This window comes from Cebidichthys violaceus, unplaced genomic scaffold (assembly GCF_023349555.1).
Source record: "Cebidichthys violaceus isolate CVI_PGR_0920_01 unplaced genomic scaffold, fCebVio1.0.p SCAF_71, whole genome shotgun sequence".
NCBI classification, from domain to species: domain Eukaryota; kingdom Metazoa; phylum Chordata; class Actinopteri; order Perciformes; family Stichaeidae; genus Cebidichthys; species Cebidichthys violaceus.
Window position 1 is genome coordinate 44031 of NW_027176939.1, and position 21986 is coordinate 66016.

At 46.0% G+C, this 21986-nt stretch overlaps 3 protein-coding genes across 10 annotated transcripts in view; 1 reads left to right on the forward strand and 2 right to left on the reverse strand.

The window, feature by feature from the left end:
• Positions 1-519: 519 nt before the first annotated feature.
• Positions 520-4373, reverse strand: si:ch211-218d20.15 (uncharacterized). Its single transcript, XM_068736671.1, has 7 exons — positions 3974-4373; positions 3548-3666; positions 2975-3103; positions 2744-2846; positions 1855-1973; positions 1623-1768; positions 520-1550 (listed from the first exon to the last, which is right to left on the reverse strand). Exons 1-7 carry the CDS (start codon positions 4032-4034, stop codon positions 1442-1444), a joined length of 786 nt encoding a protein of 261 aa, XP_068592772.1. The 5' UTR covers positions 4035-4373; the 3' UTR covers positions 520-1441.
• A 559-nt stretch (positions 4374-4932) lies between these two features.
• On the reverse strand, positions 4933-16270 carry med14 (mediator complex subunit 14). Of its 3 annotated transcripts, none has more exons than XM_068736679.1 (29): positions 15851-16270; positions 15317-15343; positions 15088-15193; positions 14821-14994; positions 14582-14711; positions 14316-14444; positions 14071-14178; positions 13048-13180; positions 12740-12890; positions 12520-12631; positions 12067-12192; positions 11807-11885; positions 11356-11515; positions 11045-11236; positions 10714-10848; positions 10501-10577; positions 10215-10375; positions 9940-10086; positions 9398-9612; positions 8965-9234; positions 8471-8732; positions 7782-7904; positions 7391-7567; positions 7010-7248; positions 6743-6922; positions 6357-6464; positions 6074-6199; positions 5782-5971; positions 4933-5686 (listed from the first exon to the last, which is right to left on the reverse strand). In XM_068736679.1, exons 1-29 carry the CDS (start codon positions 16024-16026, stop codon positions 5613-5615), a joined length of 4287 nt encoding a protein of 1428 aa, XP_068592780.1. In that variant the 5' UTR covers positions 16027-16270; the 3' UTR covers positions 4933-5612. The 3 variants fall into 3 exon arrangements, with proteins under 3 accessions (XP_068592780.1, XP_068592779.1, XP_068592781.1); XM_068736678.1 differs by having other exon boundaries at positions 9398-9642; XM_068736680.1 differs by lacking the exon at positions 7782-7904 and having other exon boundaries at positions 9398-9642.
• Positions 16271-18417: 2147 nt separating this feature from the next.
• usp9 (ubiquitin specific peptidase 9) overlaps positions 18418-21986 on the forward strand; it is a 37627-nt gene continuing 34058 nt past the window's right edge. For 4 of the 6 annotated variants that reach the window (XM_068736690.1, XM_068736692.1, XM_068736694.1 and 1 more), the window contains exon 1: positions 18419-18829. The gene's annotated coding sequence lies outside the window, so the exon portion shown is untranslated. Of the gene's footprint in view, positions 18830-21986 lie in introns of all 6 variants that reach the window. The other 2 variants (XM_068736693.1, XM_068736691.1) reach the window with 2 other exon arrangements.

A 21986-nucleotide genomic window follows, 5' to 3' on the forward strand; every position in this document is an offset into this window, starting at 1 on the left:
ACAGACGGGTCTGTCCGGTTTGGTTCCCCTGCATTCCTCAGCGCCGTACACATCTGTAGGGCGCGTGAGACATGAGGTCATCTGTAGACGGCCATCGTCACAATGCAGTGCTTTAATAAACATCGATGTATATACATATATATATATATATATATATATATATATATATATGTGTATATATATGTATATATCGACGTATCCTTCCTGCTGTGAGTTTGGTTTTAACATGCCTCAGTGTTTTATTGTTGAGCTGTCGGTACTTTATGATGCATCATTGTGCAGGACTGGACCAGCAGGAGGAGCCATTCACTCATCCTCGTGATGTCATGAGTAATCCTAAAATACATTTAAATTAAATTAAATTAAATTAAACTAAATTCAATTAAAAGTAGCAATACAACAGTGTGGAGAGAAATACTGCTACAAGTAGAAGTCATGAGTTCAATGTTTTACTCACATCAAAATATACTTTTATTATTTTGTATTAAATACCTCGTGGTATTTTATCATACTGTACTCATACTGCACCACTTCTGTTTGATATTCCCATATTGCTGCACTATACTATGTATTATTTTACATTACATTTCACTTTATATGCTACTATTTCTTATTTCCATAATAGATTATACTGTACTATATCATGATATATTATGTTAGCATGTTCTACTGAATTATACTGTGTTTTTGTTATATTTGTATAGTCACACAGACAGGTCATTATTATATCATTACTCTGTAACATTATAAGTTAGTCTGGCAGCAGAGAACGCTCAGACTACTAGCTGTGTGAGGCTAATGTGTGCTAATAATTCTAAATAAAACCACCAAAACTGTTTGCAACTGCAAAGTCGTGTTCAGGTCGGAGGTCGTCACTCAAAACTGAAGTAGAAGAAAAACGTTGATATTTCACTCATGATACTTGTACACAACATGTATTTTATGAGAGACAACGCAACTAATCTAATCTATATTGTTCATCTCATGACTTTAACAATATATTTTTACAACACCACCAAGTTTGTAACACACACACACACTCACACACACACACACACACACACCCCGTTACGCCTGTGATTTAACTGTAATGGCGGGTCGAGGTTCCTGCCTAACAGATCATCACATCTGCTCGAGAACACAAACACTGTTCCCTATTGCATTCAATTTTATTATTCCACTTTAGGTAAAAAAAAAGAAAGAAAAGAAAGCATAACAGTAGTTATAGCAGTAGTGCAAGGAGGGATTCCTACATCACGTTCACCTCCACCTGACTCACCACGGGGACTGACATAGGCCACATTCAAGACGACGATGGATAAAAACCTACATGACCCAATCCCCCCGGTCCGATCCAATGACCTAGCACCTTTTCACAGTCGCCACAACATCAGTTCATCGAGAGGCTCCTAGGGAGACCCGGGGCACCCGGGGGGGGGAGTCAGGACAGGAACTGGGACACGAAGGTCACGGCCTGGTCGAGGTCTTCCATCAGCTCCTCCGGCAGCGTCGACACCGCCGACGTTAAGCTCCGAGTCAGTTCCAGTATCCTACGCAGGGAGAGCAGGGTGGACATCAGCTGCAGTACTCGTCATCACGTTAACGCTCGGGCTCTAACTCACCAGTTGATGTAGTGAGCGGCCAGCTGAGGCTCGTGCCTGGAGCCTTCCTCCACCACTAGAGACTGCTTCATCTGTTTGAAGTTGGCCTCGATGTCTTTCTTCATTTGGGAGAAAGTCTGAATTCCTCTGAAAGAGCTGACGACTTGCTGCGAACGAAACAATGAAAAGGTTAAAAAGCACAGTGGAGTGAAAACATCGAGGTTGACGCACGACAGGAATGTATTCTCCTCACATAGAGGACCGACAGCTGGTGGGCAATGTATTTGTGGCTTCCGAGGTGCCTGATATCTTCCTCCAGCTGCTGACTCAGCACCAGGAGCTGGTTCAGTTTGGCGACGTGGGAGAAGTATTCTGCAGGGAGAAGCATCGGCTCACGTTAGTCGATATCTTCGGGGGGGAAAAGGAACGCATTTGAATCACGTGAACAGCCGGGGCGGTGTGCAGAGAGAAGGTACAGGACATGTAGCTCCTTTACTAGAGTGTAGGGTTAGCAATACCGCAGTGTAAAAGTACTCCGTTACAAGAAAAAGTACCACATTCAAAGCCTTACATAAAAGCACAGGAGGAGTATCAGCAACATGTGTTTATGGTGCAGCATAAAGGCCCCTGTGAGTGTTTAATCATGTCTATACATTTAATGTAAAGTCAAACTACTGGTTTAATCGGTTTAATCTATGACCAGGCAAATTAAACTATAAGGCAATCTCGTGCGTTGTGTGAAATCTTTCTTTGCGAAGTGAATCGTAACTGAAGCTGTCAAATAGAGTAAAAAGTCAAATATGTGCATTCGAAATTGAGTGTATTTTGAGTATTATGTAGTATTAAATGGAAATAATTGAGTAAAGTACAAATGCTTGAGTAGTTAAAATCCCATCGCTGGCTGGGTGTCCAGGTTTAGATCAATACAGAACAGAAAGATACAATATGCATATTTATAAACTAGAAACAAGATCATTTTTGACAGCGTTGCACCTTTTTTTTTTTTTACATCTTGAACTGAATCCCAGCTACAGTAAAAAATATATTTTTGATATTTCACATGTCTTTCTAAATCAATCGTCAAAAACAACAGATTGAAATGTGCTTCCTCCTCCTCCTCCTCCTCCTCCTCCTCCTCTTACCGTCCATCGGCGGCCTCTCCAGCATGTCCACTGGGCTGCCTTGGATGAGGAACACCTCCACACGGGGGAACATTACAGACAGACCCACCATGTCCAGGTAGTCCTGAGGAAACACACGAGCGCTCTGCTTTTACGGCATGCAACAGTCGCCTTGAATTCAAGCCCCTTTTTAGGGAAGCGTGTGACGTGAATACTCCTGTGTTATTCAGACAATAGCATCAGGCGGCGTACCTCCAGCTGGGGCATGGGCTTTGGTAGATGTTCAAGGCACTGCAGCATCTGGTCGAGAATCTCTGATCCTTGAGCCTGGAACGTGTCCGACTCCTCTGGGCTACAGCCCTGTCCTAACTGCTCCTGGAACTGGAACATGGGAACTATGAGCGATAACGTGGCCGGATTAAAGAAAATCCAGAAAAAAAACAGCTGAAAACAGCTGAAAGACGCCGGAATGTGCAAACCCTAACTGCACACATTCATTTGCAGCCCGTTGTCAAGTGCATGTCTTGTCATCCTCATACAACATGATGGACGGCCGACATTAGCTGATTCAATTAAGTTGCTGCACACCCAGCGCTAATTGACTCTTGTTTAATGGGCGTGCATTGTGCATTGGTTAATACATTAGAAGTCTAAGATAACTGTTCATTTGCTTTGGTTAAGGCTGATGGAGATGCATGGGGCTAATTCAAAATGTTTATATTTTTAATATTTGACAGAAACTGATGACATCGGGACAGAGAGTGCAGGAGTTTAATGTGATCTTTGTCAGCACCGATGCGTTCAGGTGCTCGGGGTCAACTCTACCTGCTGCATCTGTGCCCTGATGAGGAGGTCCAGCTGCCCGCAAAGACACAACATCTCCAGGCCCACCTGCTCCGGACTCAGCTGGACCGGCATCAGGGGTCTCCTCACCTGTAGCTCCACTGACCACACAGCAACCAAATCAGTAGGCCTGTCTGACATCTCCCCTCATTAATGAACATTAACTAAAAGGGAGGGGGGGGGGGGGGGGGGGGGCAACGTGCATGCGTCATCTATCCTACTGGTCCTACAGGAAGGATGGAGGACTTTAACAGGGACCGAAGGGGAGTGGTCAGTGTGTTGAAATGAGACGCGGCCCGGTCCTTCACGAACTCCTCCGAAATGCAATTCGAACAGCAGCATGATGTCGTCGCTGCTACAGCCCGAATAAACACAGATAGAACACGTGTGTGCAGCGCCGGGACTTACCTCTGAACGCTTCGTGGTAGACGCACGGCCGGCAGAGCGGCTCGGATGTGCTCACCGCCATATCGGACTCGAACCCGGCTGCGGTGGTCTCGCTATTCCCCTAAATGTGCAGCGCTGACAAAAGCCATAAGGAGGGCGGCAAAGGCAACGTCAACACCCGAGTCTACAGAGAGTCCGTCTATTTATTTATCTGGTGTCATTCCGTCGGAAGTTTCCGATCCATCGCGTGAGGGTGCGTTCACCGTCTCTTCGTCCGATTTCCCGCAGGTGCCGACGCTCACGCGCATCCGCGAGGTGAAGAATACCTCCTCAACGCCCGGAGGATCCATGCAGCGATGTAACAATACAACAAATAGAAACAACGCGCACGCCCTATGCAACCACAGCCGCGCAGCAACAGTCCGTGATTTGCGGTTTTGAACGCCCCCCCGCCCCCCCTCCCACCACACAGAATGATGTCATGTGTGAATGATGTCATGCTTTAGGGGTGAGGACGCAGAGCGGCTCTCTACAGGTTCAACAAAGACAACCGTGACGTAAGCGGTAGATGTAAAGTACTGTATGTAGTAAGTTAGTAGTATTTACTTTCCATTCCGCGTCATACCTGTAGTACACCAAATAAAAGGTATTCTTGTATTATTTGCTTTGCTAGGGTTGCAACTAATGTTCATTTTCATTACTGATTAATGAGCCAGTTATTATCTCAACTGATTATTCGTGTTAAACAATGTCAACAAATACTGAAAGATTGCCTTCAGTTTCAAAAAGCAGCAACTCTTCTAGGTAATGATGATAAATGACTTAATAATTGCTTATCAAACTAGTTGCACATTGATTTCCTGTTGATGAAATAACCCTGAATTGACCCAGCTGCATTCATTCCATGAACAAGCAGGACATTTACTTAGCATGTAGTCTTTGTGAAGTGATCGGATGAATTCAGTGCTGCCAGCAGAAGATCCTCGAAGCACAAACCAACTCTGGGCTTGGTTTATTAAATAGCAAAGTCAGACAGGAAGTCTCAAATCCTCCAATCAGGACTCAAAATGGGTCTTAATAAAATACGACTGGCTTATAAAGTTTGTCACAGTTTTTACAGTATCCAAAGAGAAAGTTTGAAATAAAAATGCAGAGGTCTCGGCAAAGTAAAGGAAAGGAAACATTTAAATAGTGTGCTAAGGAATATATCTCCTGATACTAGGATCATATCAGTCTGGCGTTATAAAAAAAGAAAAAAAGGACTAAAGACGATTCTCTAGCAAAAACTCTAACTCACCTGATTCTGTTCAACACTCAAATATACAATATAATACATATTTTTCGTAAACAACCTTAATTTCAATAGATAATCTTGTTTACAAGTGCACCTGGAGGAACAAAAATAACATTTATACCCCCCCCCCCCATGATCTACCTCAACGGCAGACCTTGTTTGTGAGATATCAAGAATAAAGACTGAGGTCCACAGCTGGACATATTTAAGTTCTTTTCATAACAGCATTTCCACATCGGGTCAACGGTCCAGCGGCTGAAGCGGAGAGAGAGACACGGGCTGCGTCTTGACATCTCGGGACCACGTTCCTCTCAGCTCAGAGACGGACCGGTCCGGTCGGGTCCCGGAGCTCCGAGCGCGTCGTTCCTACTGACGAGTGCCGGGGGGGAGAGCGAGGTTGGCCATCAACTCGTGAACAGAAGCAAATATCGTGCACTCCCCTGAAAGAAAGACGGGAAAACGCAGCGGCGTTAGAAATGACATAAAGTGTAAATAACCACAGTGAGCGTTCAGCTGACGCTTCATCCAGCCTCACCCTGTCTGGCTGGGTGCAGCTCGTTGAACCTCTTCAGGATATTGGAGACCATGAGCGCTGCGGCGCCAGACGAGCTGTGCTGTCTGGGGATGTCGGCCTGCTGCGTGAGGCCGGTGGCCATGTCGTACACGATGGGCACGATGATGCTCACCGGCTCCTGGGGCACCGGGATACGTTGGGTCAGCTGCAACTGTGAGGCAAAAACACAGGGGGGGGGGGGGGGGGGGGGGGTCAGGTTGTTTCCAGATGATGCTACACGGAGCTCTGGTGTCGAGGCTCTGAGGAGACTTACAAAGAAGAGCATCTTGGACTTGAGCACCACGGCGATGGTTCCAGGGGGGGCGATGGGGGGGGCACTGGGAGGGATGGTGAGGCAGAACTGGACATTCCACTTCAGCTGAGCCGCCTGGTCAGGGAACTGCAAGGAACGGAAACATATACAGCTCTATAACCCGCGCTGCAAAATCAGGCTTTTAAATTCTTATGGATTCTGTGTAGAGACGAAGCAATGCTTCAATTGCAGGCTCAGACACAAAGCATGATTCAATACATTGTAACAACCGCTCTTCACCCACCAGCTCCAGCTTCATGATGCGCACACAGTCCCTCAGGATGTTAGTGGGCGCTCCCAGCAGCTTTGTGAAGGCGTTCAGAGTGTTGTACTTGAAGGGAGGACCAGCAACCTAGAAAAAGGACCACAGCGGATGAATCAATGGAATAATAAGAGCATGAGCGCAGGCAGGTCTCTATGAATGGCCTTCAAGTCCGTCCCTGTGAACCGAATGGACCAGTCTTTTAATTGAAGCGCAGCACAACCCAATATAATATAATAAGTAAAACACAAAAAAAACGTTTATCATGTATATGTCAAACTCTTCAACTATGTGTGTACATGTGCCTCCACTGCATACGTTTGAATAGTGTATGAATTAGGCTTCGAGTGGCTGCTGCTCTTTCTTACCCGCGTCTCAAAGAACTTCTCCAGCACCTGAAGCTCCTCCTGGGACCAGGGACCTGCGTTTTCTGGAGTGACTTTGAGCTGCAGCGTCTGGTAGTTCTTTGGGTTGAGAGCCACGCGACACTTGAGCACGTCCGTCTTGAACATGATCACGCCCGGCTCATTAGAGTTCACGATGGACAACTGGAGGAGAATCGACAGAAGAGGGGGAGTTAGAACACACGATGTCATCCGAGTGGAATTATCTCTCCAAACGAGTGCGGCGCTTACGTTGGCTTCCTGCTGGATGATCCTCTGAAGGTGCCGCCTCATGATGACCGACCCCAGAAAACGCTCGAGTGGCGAGCAGAGGTAGCTTCCTGCCAGGCCCGGCACCAGGCAGGGAGTGGGCGAGGGGAGCAGAAGCACGTGCAAGGCATTGTGGGTGAGGATGGTGGGAATGGAGGCAGCCCAGGGGCGCTGAGGTAGCTTGCGGGGTGGAGGCATGCTAGTGGGCATGACTTGTGAACCTAAACCAAAGACAAGAGAGGGAGAAAGAAGTTGTAGAGAAACATTCAATCATCTCGTTGCAGACACAGCTGTGTCTGTGTACATGTAGGGCAATAAGTAACAAGCAAGTAAAGACGTGCCAGACTAGGTTTGAGTACTTACTGGACCCGGCACGTGGAGAATGAGGGTCGGGGATAGGCGAGTGCAGCGATGGGTTGCCAGGAGACATGCCATGGATCCTAGCCCCAGGAGAAGGCCCTGAGACCTGGGGTGAGCCTGGCCACTGGCCCCTGTGGCTGGGAGACACCATGGCATACGGAGAGCTGGGGTCCAGAGCACCTATGGTGAAGGAGAACCAGAAGATCAGCGACAAAACAACAACAACAACAAACAGTGAAACAACAACACCACCGTGTGCCCACTGACCACAGGCCATATTTCATATAGTCTGCAGTGCCAAGTGAAGCTCTTCAGTTCAGCCCATTCCAGCCCTTGTCCCACAGACCAGAATTACCACTGGGGCCAGAATTTTTACAGCCGCCCTGCTGCTTACCGTGGGGACTGGCAAAGCTGGTCTGGCCCATTGCTATGCCCAGAGAAGACGGAGACGGGGTGGGCCCGAAAGGAGAAGGTGCCCTCAGAGCTCCGCTAGGGGAGCCAGAGGCATGGATGTTCCCTGCGCACACACACACGCACACACACACACCAAAGGACTCGTCAGACTCTTAGGTTGACAAGTTCTCCTTACACACTTACACACACGCGCACACACACACACACACACACACACACACACACACACACACACACACACACACACACACACACACACGTACACACATGCTAAAGCAGGGCGGAAGGGCTGTAGTCTCTGGCTGGCGGGCTGAGATGGAGAGGAATGGAAGGAGCAGGACTAAATGCATGCTTTGTTCCCTCTCAGCTGTGAGGTGTGTGCATGTAGCATGAGAAGCACAGCTGATCTCATGTTGTTTTACAAAAATCTAAATGGGCACACATGGTTGCTCTTCCTCATTTGCAGGAATATTCAAATGATTTGCTCGACTGGCAACGAAATGCGTAAGTCAGCAGGGAGGTTTGATGGCAGCGATGGGATATATTCAAAAACAATGATTTGCCGGTCGTAGTCCCGCATGGCAGCTTGACAAGCTCAGATGACACAGACAGTAGGAAGTCATTCGCTCACTCACACAGACTTGGGACAAGCACAGAGTTTGCCGTTACCTGGCGACTGCGTGGGCATCATGGACGGCGAGGGAGTTACGTTAGCGTGGTAGTTCGGTGGCGGCGAGGTGAGCGGTGGGTACACGCCGCCCGCGCCGCCTCTCATTGGTTGCGGCTGCTGCTGCTGCTGCTGCTGAGCTTGCAGCTGGTTCATCAGACTGTCCATCACGTCGACGCCCACCGGCGAGGGCGGGTTGTCGTCTTCATTGACGGAGCGCCTGCGAGCGTCCTGATTACTGTCTACGAACATATTCAGGAACGTCTAGACGGGGGACAGAAGGACAGACGAAGTTAGAAGACGGACCAAAGGTTTGAGTTGATTATCAGGCTAGCCTTTTCCAGTCTTTACGTTAAGCTAAGCTAACCAGCTGTTGACTTCAAGCTTCATATTTAGCGTACAGATGTTTGAAAGGTAAACTTCATTTTTTAGAGACCCTTTCCCAGATAAACTCTTGTTAGTCGACGCCACTGCTGCGCCTCCACGCCTGGTATACCTTGAGTCCGGGAGCAGGGTAGAAGCCCTCCACGATCTTGGTGTTGTCAAAAAGACTGTAGGCTCCATCTCTGATGGCCACCACGCCGCGGCTGCGACAGTAGATGTCGATGCAGTACATGTTTCTGAACGCCAGGCGGATGTGTGTGGGTGACTGGGGCAAGATGGAGAAGCACTGGTAGGCGGTGTTGGTGCGCTGGGTCAGGCCCAGCATGGGCACTGTTGGTAGCTTGTTGATTGCATTCAGAGGGGCCTGTGTGTCAGAGAGCACCTGAGGAAGATGAAGAGTAGAGACGTTATCCAGGAAGTCACACTGAAGAATAAGGGGACGGTATGTGATGTGGATAAAGAACACAGAACAGGGGAGGAAGTACCGTGAACACATTTAAGTGGAACCCTAAAAGTCACAGGTCCACCTTGTGGCTGCGGTTTACCTGCAGCAGCTGCATCACGTTGGGACTCTTGTTGAACATCTCTTGCAGCTGATGGAGGATGATGTTGTGGCAGTTGGAGCAGCCGGAGTTGGGCCCCACGGTGCCCAGGGCCAGGTGGAAGCGCTGGCTGTTGGAGTTCCACTGGATGGTGACGGAGCTGCCCTTGGTGGTGCCGTAGCACAGCACCAGCTTACGGTAGTTGTACAGCCGCACCTCTGAAAACAGGCTCAGGTAAGATGGCATCTCTGGAGGGAAGCAGTCACAACGCGCAGCTGCATTAGATCAGTGGGCTTCTTTTGTGCGAGCCTCAACTAACTGGAATCAAGTACGGCTCAAATTTACTAAAGTAAATCTGATTACTCGGATTTTTAAATTTGAAAATAAGCCAATAAAATAAGGAAACGATGTTTGTTTTACGCGATACATAAAACACATGTATCACCGTCACTGCAAATCCACACACCTGCACCAAAATGACCGGTAAGATATCGGCTGATTTAAGAGTAACACGGTGTTTGCGTTGCGGACGACCGAGCACGTACCTGGCAGCGCTCGAGAGAAGTTGAGGACACACTGGTAGAGCTGGCTGATGGCGTTCCAGTCGTTCAGGAACATCTCAACCACCTTGCGCCCGCCCACCGGCTCCGACAGAGGGTTCTCGTAGGTTAGGTACACGTGCCGTGTGGAGGCTAGAGCAGGGGGACAGACGGGTGTGTTTAGACGCTGGGCCACGTCGTAAACTTTTAATGACCAACTGGGAGCACACCGTGTGTGTGTGTGTGTGTGTGTGTGTGTGTGTGTGTGTGTGTGTGTGTACCTTGCTCCTTGCTGTGTGTGCTGTTCAGAGGGCAGTTGGCCAGCATCAGTTCGGCCACCCAGGTTCGGTTGTTCCTGCCCTGCAGCCGGAAGGTGCAGTCCAGCAGGGACCGCTCCAAAGCCCTCCTGGTCTCCTCTCCTACACCTTTACAGGGAGGAATCCTGCAAAATAAAACCATTACAATGAATAGTCGCAATGGATTTGGGCAAAAGTTATTCACACTTAAGAAAAATATTAAAATGTAGCTGCGGTCCTGTGTGCATAAATGCATGCGTGTGTGTATTACTTCAGTAGACGTATGGCGTGACTGCTGCCATCCCCCTCCACTTGGACACCCTGGTTTGGGATCTCCATGTTGGACAGCTGCTCGAAGACAGACACAGACAGACATGCAGCAATTAGCCAAAGAACACTGAGATTGCCACGTTTTGATATTGTTTTGTCGAGACATCTACGATTGGCCCGAGTTGATTCCAACTCTCTGAGCGCCGTGACTCACCTCTGTTCTGAGGCCGATGAAAGGCATGTTGGTGTCGCACATCGCTACCAGGTGAGCCAGCTCTTTGTTGAAGGCACACATTTCTCCAGACCGCTTCGGCTTCTTTGGCTCTGGGTCCCCCTGGTCCCCAGATGCCTACGGAGACAAAAAAAATAAAAAATGCATATTGAAGGACATTTATTTAGTTTCATTTATGTTTTTTCTTATCAATGGCTTGTCTGTCATTCACAAAAATAAGGTCCTAGTTCTAAATTCTAGTCAAGCACCACATCCATTAAAACAAGAACAAATGTGTGTTTGATGAATTAATGAATGCTTGGTGTATAACTACCTTTCTCTTGGTCCCAGGCCGGGCCCCTCTCCCTGTTGTGTCCTGAACGAGGTGTTCTAGGTTGGGTTTGAAGTGCTGCAGGAGCTGTGCACACATGGGTCCGTCGTCTCCTTCCAACTGAGACACGGACAGGAAGGAGTACTTGTACTGCAACGCCGTGGGGCCGCTAGGCACCTCCAGCATTTCCACCACCTACAAAACAATAACAGAGGAAGGACATAAAGATGAAAGCAGATCATCACCTTTTTAACTTCGTGGAGAGGTTCTCTTCAAGCAGCACTTCTCAACACTATATTGGTCGAGGAACTCACAATGTAGTACTGCGGAAGACGCGTGAGCTTGATGAAGAGTTTGTGTTTGGACAGGTTGCCGACGGGATGGGAAGCCGAGTTGGACAGGTGAAGGACATCGGAGCACACGGTGGGAAGGTGTTTCACCGACTGCCGACAGCGCTGCTCCCCCAACCAGAACCTTACCGGAGAAAAAGGAAGATGTTGGTGTCAAAACAAAACCTAAAGTTGCAAAAGTCCCAGATTTATAGCTCCTACTATTACACAGTGCATCCCCACAGTTCACACTGCTCAGACAAGTGTTGCTGCTGACAGTTCTTAGTCAATGTTGACAAGCTAGCAGGCACCAGACTTCGGCGTCTACTGTTGACTCCAAACAGCCTCGGCTATCTTTTGCCTGTGCCAAACAATACTTTAGTCTGTCAGCTGGGAACATACATGTCATGTGCTTTGCTATTTATGGAGAACTCACTTCAGCTGTTGAAGCCAGGATATGATGCGCTTCATATCATCGTTAATGGTCTTTTCAATGTCATCCAGCATGGACTGATCTAGAGAGAGAACACACCGGGGTTTCACTCTCAGAGCAGAGCAACATTTAAATCATCCAGATACACGAGCAGCCAAACGGATTCCTTTGTTGTCACACAATCACAAACACAGCCTGAACAAAAAGAAGGACACGCAACACAACGAACAAACAGCGACGAGTTAATGTGTGCTACGACTTACCTAATCCATACAGCATGGGTTGGAACATGCCAGAATGCAGGTCTACAAAAATGTGTAAGCACTCCGATCGACCACAGGGCTCAAGAATGGGAATAACGAGTGTGGGTAGAGCTGTCTCGATGAACGCTGAAATAAACAAACACACACTTATAGGATCTCTTTTGCACCAGAACCACGGTAACGGCACATTAACTGACAGAACTCAAACGGGTGAAAGCGTGAGAGCAAATCGCTCTGAGCTAACGGGAGTTTTGAACATGCAATTCATCATAATTAAGACCAAGAAAATCCTCCCATTAGATTCCTTTCAGTGTTAAAATGATGCGTTCCGCATCCTTAAGAACTGTTGTCACTGATTAGCACACAGCACGGATTTCTGTGCATCGGCTCCATATATATACCCAAGAATGTGCTTCACTGATTTAAAGACGAGAAAGCAGATTAAGTACACACAGTTGTCGCTGGGATTGCTGGTCTTCAGAATGGCCTTCAGCTCCTGAAGCTTCTGATTGGAGCGTGCGTGAACACTGTCGATCAAAAGCTTCTCCACCGACAGATGGTCGATCTACGGGACGAGCGAGAGAACACGAGCGTTATTTGTCCGTAGGACATTTGTACAGTAAGTAACGCTGCCCAAACGTTACATTACGCCGAAAACACGTGTCCACCGTACCCTCATGGCTCTCTCCATTAACTTGGGGTCACAGGCAGGGAGAGGAGGCTCATGAGATATTTGCAATGGCTTAGATCCATCTGAGTCGTCGATCCTCACAGTGACTTTATGCACTGAGGCTGTACCCGTTTTCCTCCCCAAGACCTGTTGGCTGGTGAAACAAACACAAACAAAAGAAGAGAGAAGAAGAATGAAACCTGTATTCATGCATCCGCCATTTTGAACTTTCTCTCATCATACAGTGTTTTTGGGGGGGAACACAGTGTTCTCTTCAATCTCTATGTCAGGGCAATCGTAAAACGTCTTACTTCCAGACGGTGAGCGTGAGGTATTTTGCGGGCATATATCTCTCCTCCTGCACCAGGTCCCCCCATCGCTCCCTGATCAGCATCAGAGTCTGAGAGTGGAGCACCTCGAGCTGCAGCGACAGACAGAAGGAGTCTGGAAACAACGCGGTTAAAGAAAACAGTGTGGGAAGATACCAGGTCCAGGTGATTAGAGACAAATAAAAAATAAAAAAAAGAGAAGCACTATACCCATCGCTCCATTAACATTCAAATCATACACACATACACACACACACACACACACACACACACACACACACACACAGTTGGTAAAAAGGGGTATCTGTGCCCAGCACAGACTGCTCTTTGACACGGTGAGCTGCACTGCTGGCGATGGTGGGGGAGAGGCAGAGCAGAGATGTACTGATTAGCATTGTGATTAGCACAGTCGTGCTCGGCTTGCATGCTTGATTAGGCTCTTTGATAAGAGCCTGAATGCTTACAAGCCGCTGTATGGGCATGTGACGGTCGGAACAAATCCTCTCCCTACTTTATGTACAGGTTGCATCAGCATAGAGAATGGCACCCTCATCACTGACAATACTAATGCTCATGGGCTGGTCTTGATGTTGAAATGATGATGGTACATCTAGTTTGAAAAAAAAGTGTCACAAAGGCGTTTTTTTTAGTACAGTATTAAAAGATGTTTGAAAGATATTCCATAAGGAATTAATTTCTCATCACATGATATGACATGATATGACAGGATGTAGAGAGAACAGTGCTGCTCTTCACCTGTCAGCAAGAAAAGGCAGTTTTGTTTTTAAGAATTCATGAAAAAAAAAAACAAGGTTTTAACTCAGATGCAATTCCGCAGCTGGGTTACTCATTGGAATGCTGCAAGCGTCTGCTTGACCGGTCAATACTCTATATGATCCGACAAACACTCCCGCCCCACTGCAGTAGTTCCCATCAGACTGGGACTAAAGCCAAGTGGTTTTTGTGCACGACGTAGACAAAATGCAACATCGATAGGAAGGATACGCAAGCAGTTGTACATGTCCTGTAGGGGTTTTTCATCCGCACACAGACGTGCCTGGACCAGCTCGTGGATGAAGTTCACCTGCAGACTGTGGACCAGGGTGCGGCCATCTGTCAATGTGGAGGGGAGGGGGAACCAGGTGACGGAGAGACAAACCAGGGAAAACATTAGCAATGAGGTATATTGTCAACTGTGATGAGTGTGATGAGTGCTGTGTGAGTGTGTGTGTGATGAGTGCACGCCTTACCTCCGGTTTCTTTGTCCTCTACCAGAATCTCCAACTTCAGCAGCCTCCAGGGAATGTCGGGGTCATCTCCCATCACTGTCAAGGTGGCCTCAAACTCTCCTTCCACGCGAAACTTTACGCGTCCATTAGCTACGACAACATACACACACGCAAAAACACGCATGAACTCTTCCCATAGCCGACACGTCTGAAAACAAAATGACTAATACGTTATTGGAACGGCTGTGAGTTAAAGTACACCCTGGTGGGCTGAGCTGGCTGCGTACCAACGGTGAGGTTTGCTAGCTGGGGCGGTAAATCTGTGGTGACGAGGCGGTGTCGTAGAATCTGATTGAGCTGGCTCAGGGTGGTCTGCTTCTCCACCTTGGTGATGGGGTCTGGAGGAATGATCTTGTCCTAAAGAAATGGCCGTGCGTGAGAAAGTTATTTTCGTTTTGATCTCCCGACACATTTCCATAGTCATGAGCAGCGTCAGCCAGCAGAGAAGGGGGCTCAACAGACTCACTCGTATACATGTGGGCAGGCGTGGGTACGACCCTGTGGTGAGAACGTCAATGGCAAAGGGGATGGCGAAGCTGGGCAGGCGAGCATGCACCAGGGCATCTCTGGCCAGCGACGCCAGCCTGTCGGCCGTGTCCACAAACAGGATGGTCTGCTGATCCAAGAAGCTGGAGATCATCTGTCAAACACGGAGAGAGAAGTGAGCTTATTGGTGTTCTAATTATTATTAAAAACCCACCGAACCAGGAATGTCAAGTTACATGCGACATACCGCACACTTCTCAACTTTGCCCGCATTGCTGGCCCACTTCACCAGGGCTAGCAGACGCACAAACAGCTGCCTGCTACGACTGGCAAACTGGACGATCTCAATTTTCCTAAAAAAAAAAAAAAGAAGAAGAAGAGAAACAGTTGATTTACAAAACTTCAAAACAACAGCTTAACAGAATGCATGACTAAAGGAGTGAAGAATTGGAGAAGTTATGAATACAGAAGCATACCTCTCCATGTCCGTTTTCCTGGGAAGTCTAGAAAAAAAAAACAACGTTTAATTACTGCAATTATTCCTCATCCTCAACAGTAGAGCAATATCACAACACAACGTCATTACATGCATAAATAATGCGCATCCTTTATACGAGCCTGCTTCGATTACAGTAAATGTAAACGTTCATATCTTAACAGCAGGTCCATCATAAAGCCACATATCGCCCCACATAAACACTAACTATTAACGCTGGTTAAAGTTATAGCTGGTTAGCTATAACTTTAGGCTCTTCAGACAAATGACGATGTGCTGTTTACCGGTACGCCCCCTCGCACAACAGTGGCGACAGTTATCCGTGCTATCCACGTTTTTAAGGCTCGAAATATGAAGAAGCGTCTCCTAATTCCTCCAATAGCGCGAACGTAGTTTGCCCGTTAGTTGTGTTACGGTGGCCGGGAAAAGAGCATCATCTTGAGTTCGTAAACGTTAGCTTATTAGCCCGCCGGTTAGTTAGCTTTGCGGCCTACACCGCTGAAGTGCTACTTACAGTTCTGCCAGCAGCGTAATTTCGTGGTAAGTCCTCTGGAGAAGAAACTCAATCAGCAGGCTCAGCCGGACCCCCTGTGTGGCCGGTGCCCCCGGTGGTGGCGGCTGCGGTCCCGAGACAACCGGACCCCCGAGTGGGACAAGCTGCCCATCTGACCCAATCTGCACCGGAGCCATTTTACAATGACGATACGGGCTAGTTAGCTACGGCGATAACCACCCAGCGCTACAACGGGGGGTACAAACTATCGAGTTGTAGTAGATAACTCCTTGTGAAAAGATTTCCTTCAGCCTCACAACATCTCTTGCACGAGACCAGTTTCTCGGCGTGGACTTGGTTCCGTTATTCGGCAGAAAACTCAACAAATGTACCACATTTGGTAACTCATTACGGAGAAGGCTCAACGCCGCTCAGCCGCCATCTTTGCTGTCGGGAATGCCTACCATATGTCCGGTGGGAAAGAAAACCCGGACCAGAGCCTTGAGGAGCGAGAGTCGTGAAAGTCTCCTCATAATTGTGTTTGACACCTGGTTCCCAGACTGGATTAACTGGGACCAAACAAGGTGGGAAGTGTCAGGTTCACAACACCAGAGACGTGCTTGTGTGTTTACAGACTTAGTTTAGCTTGGCAGCTTCTATCAGTCTGCCATTTATTCATGAATGTATTGTCTCATCTGTTGCCCTGATACTAGGGTAGAAATACTCTGTTACAAGTAAAAGTTCCAAAAAAATATTAACATCATGATATACATGAATTGTGCAGAATGACCCATTTAAGAATAATGTATTTTAAATGATTGGATTATAATCATTGATAGATGGTGTAATGCTACGGTCATTATAATTAGTTTATATACTGCTGTGTAGCTTCATCTGCGATAGCATAGCTTTGTATTTGTTGGTTATAATTTGTATTAGTAATCTGAGTAGAAGTATAAAGTAACATAAAATGGAATTACTCAAGTGGGTTAAAGTACAAGTACCTCACACTTGTACTTAAGTACAGTAGGCTACTTGGGTAAATGTACTTTTCAGTATTACTCACTTTCACTGCAGATGACAGAGAAGTTTAACGAATAAACACAAAGTCCTTAACATAATGAATCACAAAATGCTATAACAATAAACAACTTAATATGATACAATTAAAACTCATAAGATCTGATCTTTTGACAGAGATACCTCGGGCATCAGTGAAACAACTTATCCTTATCAAATCTTAAATTCTTGATATTCTTGTGTTCATATGCTTGATTTTTTTTAACACAGATGTGATCATAATACTATTAAATCCTGCCATCTTTAATGGTATGTTATCTTGGTCAAGTCTACCTTGAAAAGCATTCCAAGAGATGGTTTCTAGGAGATCTGAATATATTAATACATTTCGTTTCTGCAGTTTATTTGTATTTTGGTTTACTGCTACACATCCCCACCTCTATAGCTAAACGCTTCTCAGTAGGACCCCTTTGTGAAACAGGGGTAATTAAAGTAATATAAGAATCGGATCGGAACGTTATCGGCCGATAAAGCTCAGGTATTGGGACTGAAAAAGTTGGATTGATGCATCCTCAAATAGAAACATACACACTATGCACAATGACACAACACACGCACCCATTCTCACACTGCAATGAGTCAGACCACGGTTCTTCTATGTTTTCTATTATCTCATTTACTGACTTTCATTGCCTCATTTTGTGAATATGATGCTATCATGAAGTCATGTTACAGAAACAAAGGGGCTCATATTGTTCCCATAGGCACCCATAAATAACCGTGTTGGCTTCCAGGGGTGGTGGAGTATTGTGTATTTGTGTACACCGATACATAAAACACATTGGGTATGGCAGAAATGACTGACAGACAGTATACAGCATATTAAACTGACTCCAAGGGGCAGGCTTTGAAATGGAATATTAGTGATATGAAAAGATTGTTATCATCCCTCAATGCTGCCAGTGATCTGGTCATAAATGAAATGTTCCCCTTCAATCCCTAAATCCTGCCAGCTGCTTGTTTACTGAAGCTGTGAGGAATAGAGTATCTAGAACAATGTAAACCCTTATTCATTGTACTTTATTATTCACTCATTTGTTGATTGAAAGTGTTGACTCTTTACTGTGCATTCATGAGTTTGGTGTCTTACAGACAGACATAACAAAGTGTGGCCATGTCCTTTAATCTGACCACAATCTATAACTGAATTAACAAAAGTGAAAGTGATCATAGTTTATTTGCCATGAACACAATCTTTCCACGCCCAAGTAGTCCTGCATGACTTTTATATAGTTTGCTACGAGCTTCTACTAAATGCGTTTCCTTGTAACCACACCCTCTCTAATAAAACAAATGATTTAATGTCAGTTTGTGTGTTTGCTTGAACGACACCATAACGTTACCCATCCACGTGTGACCACCCCGTGCGATAGGAGGCGATATAGTCCAGTGCGCCAGGTCGCTCACTTTCTTTCGCCTGGTTTTTATCAAACTACGGACTGGATATCCTCGCTGGAGCCGGAGTCCCTTATCAGAATTGAGAGGGGTTTTATGCCCTTTCCATTCAGCGGGTGTTGTGTTTGCTGCGCTGCTCTCCGTTGTGGTGCAAACTGGCTCATAGACAACGCCGACTGCTGGAGTTCACACAGTCGCCTGGCCCGTTTTACTGAGCGGCATTTGTGTCCGACTGCGCTTCCGCCATGTTGAACTGATTCAAGTTGTGAGTGACTGCTGGGACCGAAGTGACAAGCCCCAGAAATCGGACTAGATAGAGTTAGGGGGCTGTTACCGCGCCGGTGACGCAGGAAAAACACCCAGAAGCCGAGCAGAAAACGTAGGAAATAGATCTTTCTAGTAACAGGTTTTGGGTCCTACAAAACTGTCGCTGATATAGGCCGCGTTTATGTAATATACGACGATACCATCGTTGAAGGCTGGACGTAGCCCGTGAATAGAGGGGGAAGTCATATCAGATTCCTGGTGAGTTGTTAGCTAACTAGCTGGTGATTGTTAGCTGGCTAGTCTTAGCGTCAGCTGGTGGTGGATGCAAGGTAACATTACTGGGGTTACTTGTGATGTTCAGTTGATGGCGGTTTTATCTCTGTTAGCTACCGCTTATTGAAAATGTGACGGTGTCAACGCGATTAAACTGCAATTCGTGGTTTTAACAGTACGTGTAGTCAGATTAGCTTAACGTTACCCCGCAAGATTCACTGAAGCTAGCGCGAGCTAACGTTAATGGCTCTCGACCCAGTCTACAGCCTGAGAACATTTCCTTTAACGTCTCATGTTTACAAGTTACTGATATTTGATTGTCCTCCGCACACAATTTTTATATTTAATTAATGGGTGATTTGTCAAAACAACATTGCTGTTAACATTTTGCATCACTTGGGCTTCCAATAGCTAATTTTCAGTTTGTTTTAGCAAACGTTAAGTTCTAACTTGACGTTAGACGATACAGATCAGAACACTCTGAATTTCAGGAAATAGACGCCTCCCCTGTCACTAACATATTTTATGTTATCTAAAGCAGCCAGCCGGGTTAATCTATTTTGAAAGCCGGAATTGCTACAAAGTGGTGTAAAGCTTAAACGCTGGCTGTTCATTTTATAGATATCAAAACTAGTCTGCTAGTTGTCGAGTCATACCAGCAAGCCGCTTGTCAAAATAGGAACGTTAACGTTAGCTAAACGCTCCTCCGGGTATTTACTCGCACGGAAGCTAACGGCTAGCTAACGTTAACTGTTTATCTAGATTGCCGCTCGCTAGCATACTAGCACGACCGAAGCGCATTGTAAATGGCGTTATAGGGACATTGTTGGTCAACAATTAACCCGGGGAAAGTGATGTTGGATGATGATTTAGGTTATTAACTAAACTGTATGTGTGCTTAAGGTCATCCATTATGTAGCGACGGTTTGCTGGGCTAGTTTAGTGTCAGGCCCAGTCGAGTAATGAGGCCTGTGTGTCTCAGGGCTTTGGACGACTAGGCCGTCACTGCTCTGTCTGGGCGGATCGCCTTGCAGGCTAACCTAACGTTAGTTGCCGCAGCTAGCTAGCTAGCAGCAGGCGTTAACTAACTAAACCATCAACTGTTAACGGTTGTTTACGGTGTTTGTGTGTGTTTATAGTTACGTAATGTCACCGTGTACTGTATATGCACCTGGGCTATTTTATTTTCACAATATTCCAAAGGTAGCACACATCATGTTATATGACCGATTTATCCGGCCATAAAATATGTATCTTTTTTTCTAAATAACACCAACGAATAGGTTTCATAGCCGGTTCAGTCCTAAAGGCCGCAGTTGTATGTTACACAGCTAAGCGCTTGTTTTAATGGTGGCTGTTGTTAACGTGTCTGTGTGTCTGTGTCTGTGTGTGTGTGTGTGTGTGTCACTTTTTTGACACTGATAAAACATTGTTCTTTGTGCGTCATGAGAGTAGCCCACCCTATCTCCCCATTAGTAGATAGTTAGCTACTAAGTGGTTCCACTGATTGTGGCATTCGATAGATGGAATTTCGTTTTCTGAACGCCAAACACACTGGCCAGATTTAGCCTATTATAATGACTTCAGTGTGATGTTCTGCCTGTAATGACAGCTGCAACCCAAATTGCTGATGCTGAAGCAGATGTCACTGACCACCTACAAAATAGGAAATAATCTAGTTTCACTACCTTTTACACCAGGAAACTCTGTAACGGAAGATAAACCAAACATACGTTTTAACAATTAGTTTCAATCAATACAAATCTGAGAATGTCATGGCTACTCACTAAATATATTTATGGTAAACAAAATTCACATCAGCCACTTTAGTGTACCCATGTTAACTTGTGAGGCCCGTGTTTGCCATAAACATCATTAAGAACCAGAGGGTTCTGGTTCTTAATGATGTTTATGTTCTCTGGTTTTGGGGTTGACTTATTTATATCTCTAAACTTTGTATTATGTGCATCATTCCACTTGAATTTTATTATTTCCAGACATTTGTTGATCTGGCAAACTGCTGATGTTTTGGGGCAGAAGATCCAGCAGACATGGGCTTTTAGAAAGTAATTGAAATTGAGATCATAATGGCTCCAGGACTCCTATCTTTAGGAGCTTGCAAAGGGTCAGTCTAAGACATAGTGTGATTGACAATTCTGTGAAAGCTTTGAGTTGTTTGAACAGCATTGGGGATGTCTTGAAAATGTTCTATTTTGTCTAAATAAAACATCAAGTCACGTTCCCTTCACTTTATGATGCCCTGCATCGTATTATTTTGATCACAGGAATCACAATGGAAAAGGTTTCTGGCTTCATTGCCAGTCTGTAACCCTGATATAAACCCTTTCCACCTTCAGTGGCAAAATGTATTAAAAAGAGCATTGACTCTGCGCTAGCATACAGCCGAGTGTTAATGTTAACGACGTGAAGACAGCGGTGTGGTGTCGCATTTGCCTCATTTCTGTCTTTCAGCTATCTGCTTTATCTTTAACAATTGTGGTTTGATTTTTCGTCCAATGTCTTGAACATCGTAAGAAACGGGAACTAATTGGTTTATATAAAAAAAAATGTGTGTGTGTGTGTATGTGTATGTATGTATGTATGTATGTATGTATGTATATGTATAGTATTAAACTTCAGGTTTGTGGCAGCTGATTTAAAGGCATGTATAGTTCCTAAATGTCACAGCAGTTCATTCATAGTTCTATCATTGTACAGCTATCCTGACCAACATATCTCTTGATGATGCATGTGGCTCTTTTCAAAAAGAATGGATGCTAAAAAATGAAAAACACTCAACCATATTGTGTTATTGGAACTTTCAGATTGAAATGCATTAGGACATATTTGTTGTTGATCAGACAGTCGAGTGCCGTTGCCAAGTGCTGAATTGGCAGGCTGAATCATGTCGTACTGATTGTCACGCTGACATTTAACGGGGGGGATTCCTGTGTCATACAAGTAGGGTCTTTTCCTTGTTTTGTTCATCTGCCCTTTTTCTGATAATTAATTGCAATCACTCAAATGAATTGCTTGCGCCTGAGAATGCCGTGTCATCTCCAAGAAGAAGTCAGACAGGGCAAGGTATGACATGCCACAAATGTCCTCTGGCTGGAATCTAACCGGGACAGTTGTCGTTATG

Coding starts and splice junctions, on each gene's coding strand:
- med14 (XM_068736678.1), bottom strand. CDS start 16,026: ATGGCTCCGGTGCAGATTGGGTCAGATGGGCAGCTTGTCCCACTCGGG. Junction 12,193..12,519: donor CAGCAATCCCAGCGACAACT/GTGTGTACTTAA, acceptor TGTTTATTTCAG/CGTTCATCGAGACAGCTCTA. Junction 6,923..7,009: donor TCATCCAGCAGGAAGCCAAC/GTAAGCGCCGCA, acceptor ATTCTCCTCCAG/TTGTCCATCGTGAACTCTAA.
- si:ch211-218d20.15 (XM_068736671.1), bottom strand. CDS start 4,034: ATGGCGGTGAGCACATCCGAGCCGCTCTGCCGGCCGTGCGTCTACCAC. Junction 3,104..3,547: donor TCAGGGCACAGATGCAGCAG/GTAGAGTTGACC, acceptor CCCATGTTCCAG/TTCCAGGAGCAGTTAGGACA. Junction 1,551..1,622: donor GCCGCTCACTACATCAACTG/GTGAGTTAGAGC, acceptor CTCCCTGCGTAG/GATACTGGAACTGACTCGGA.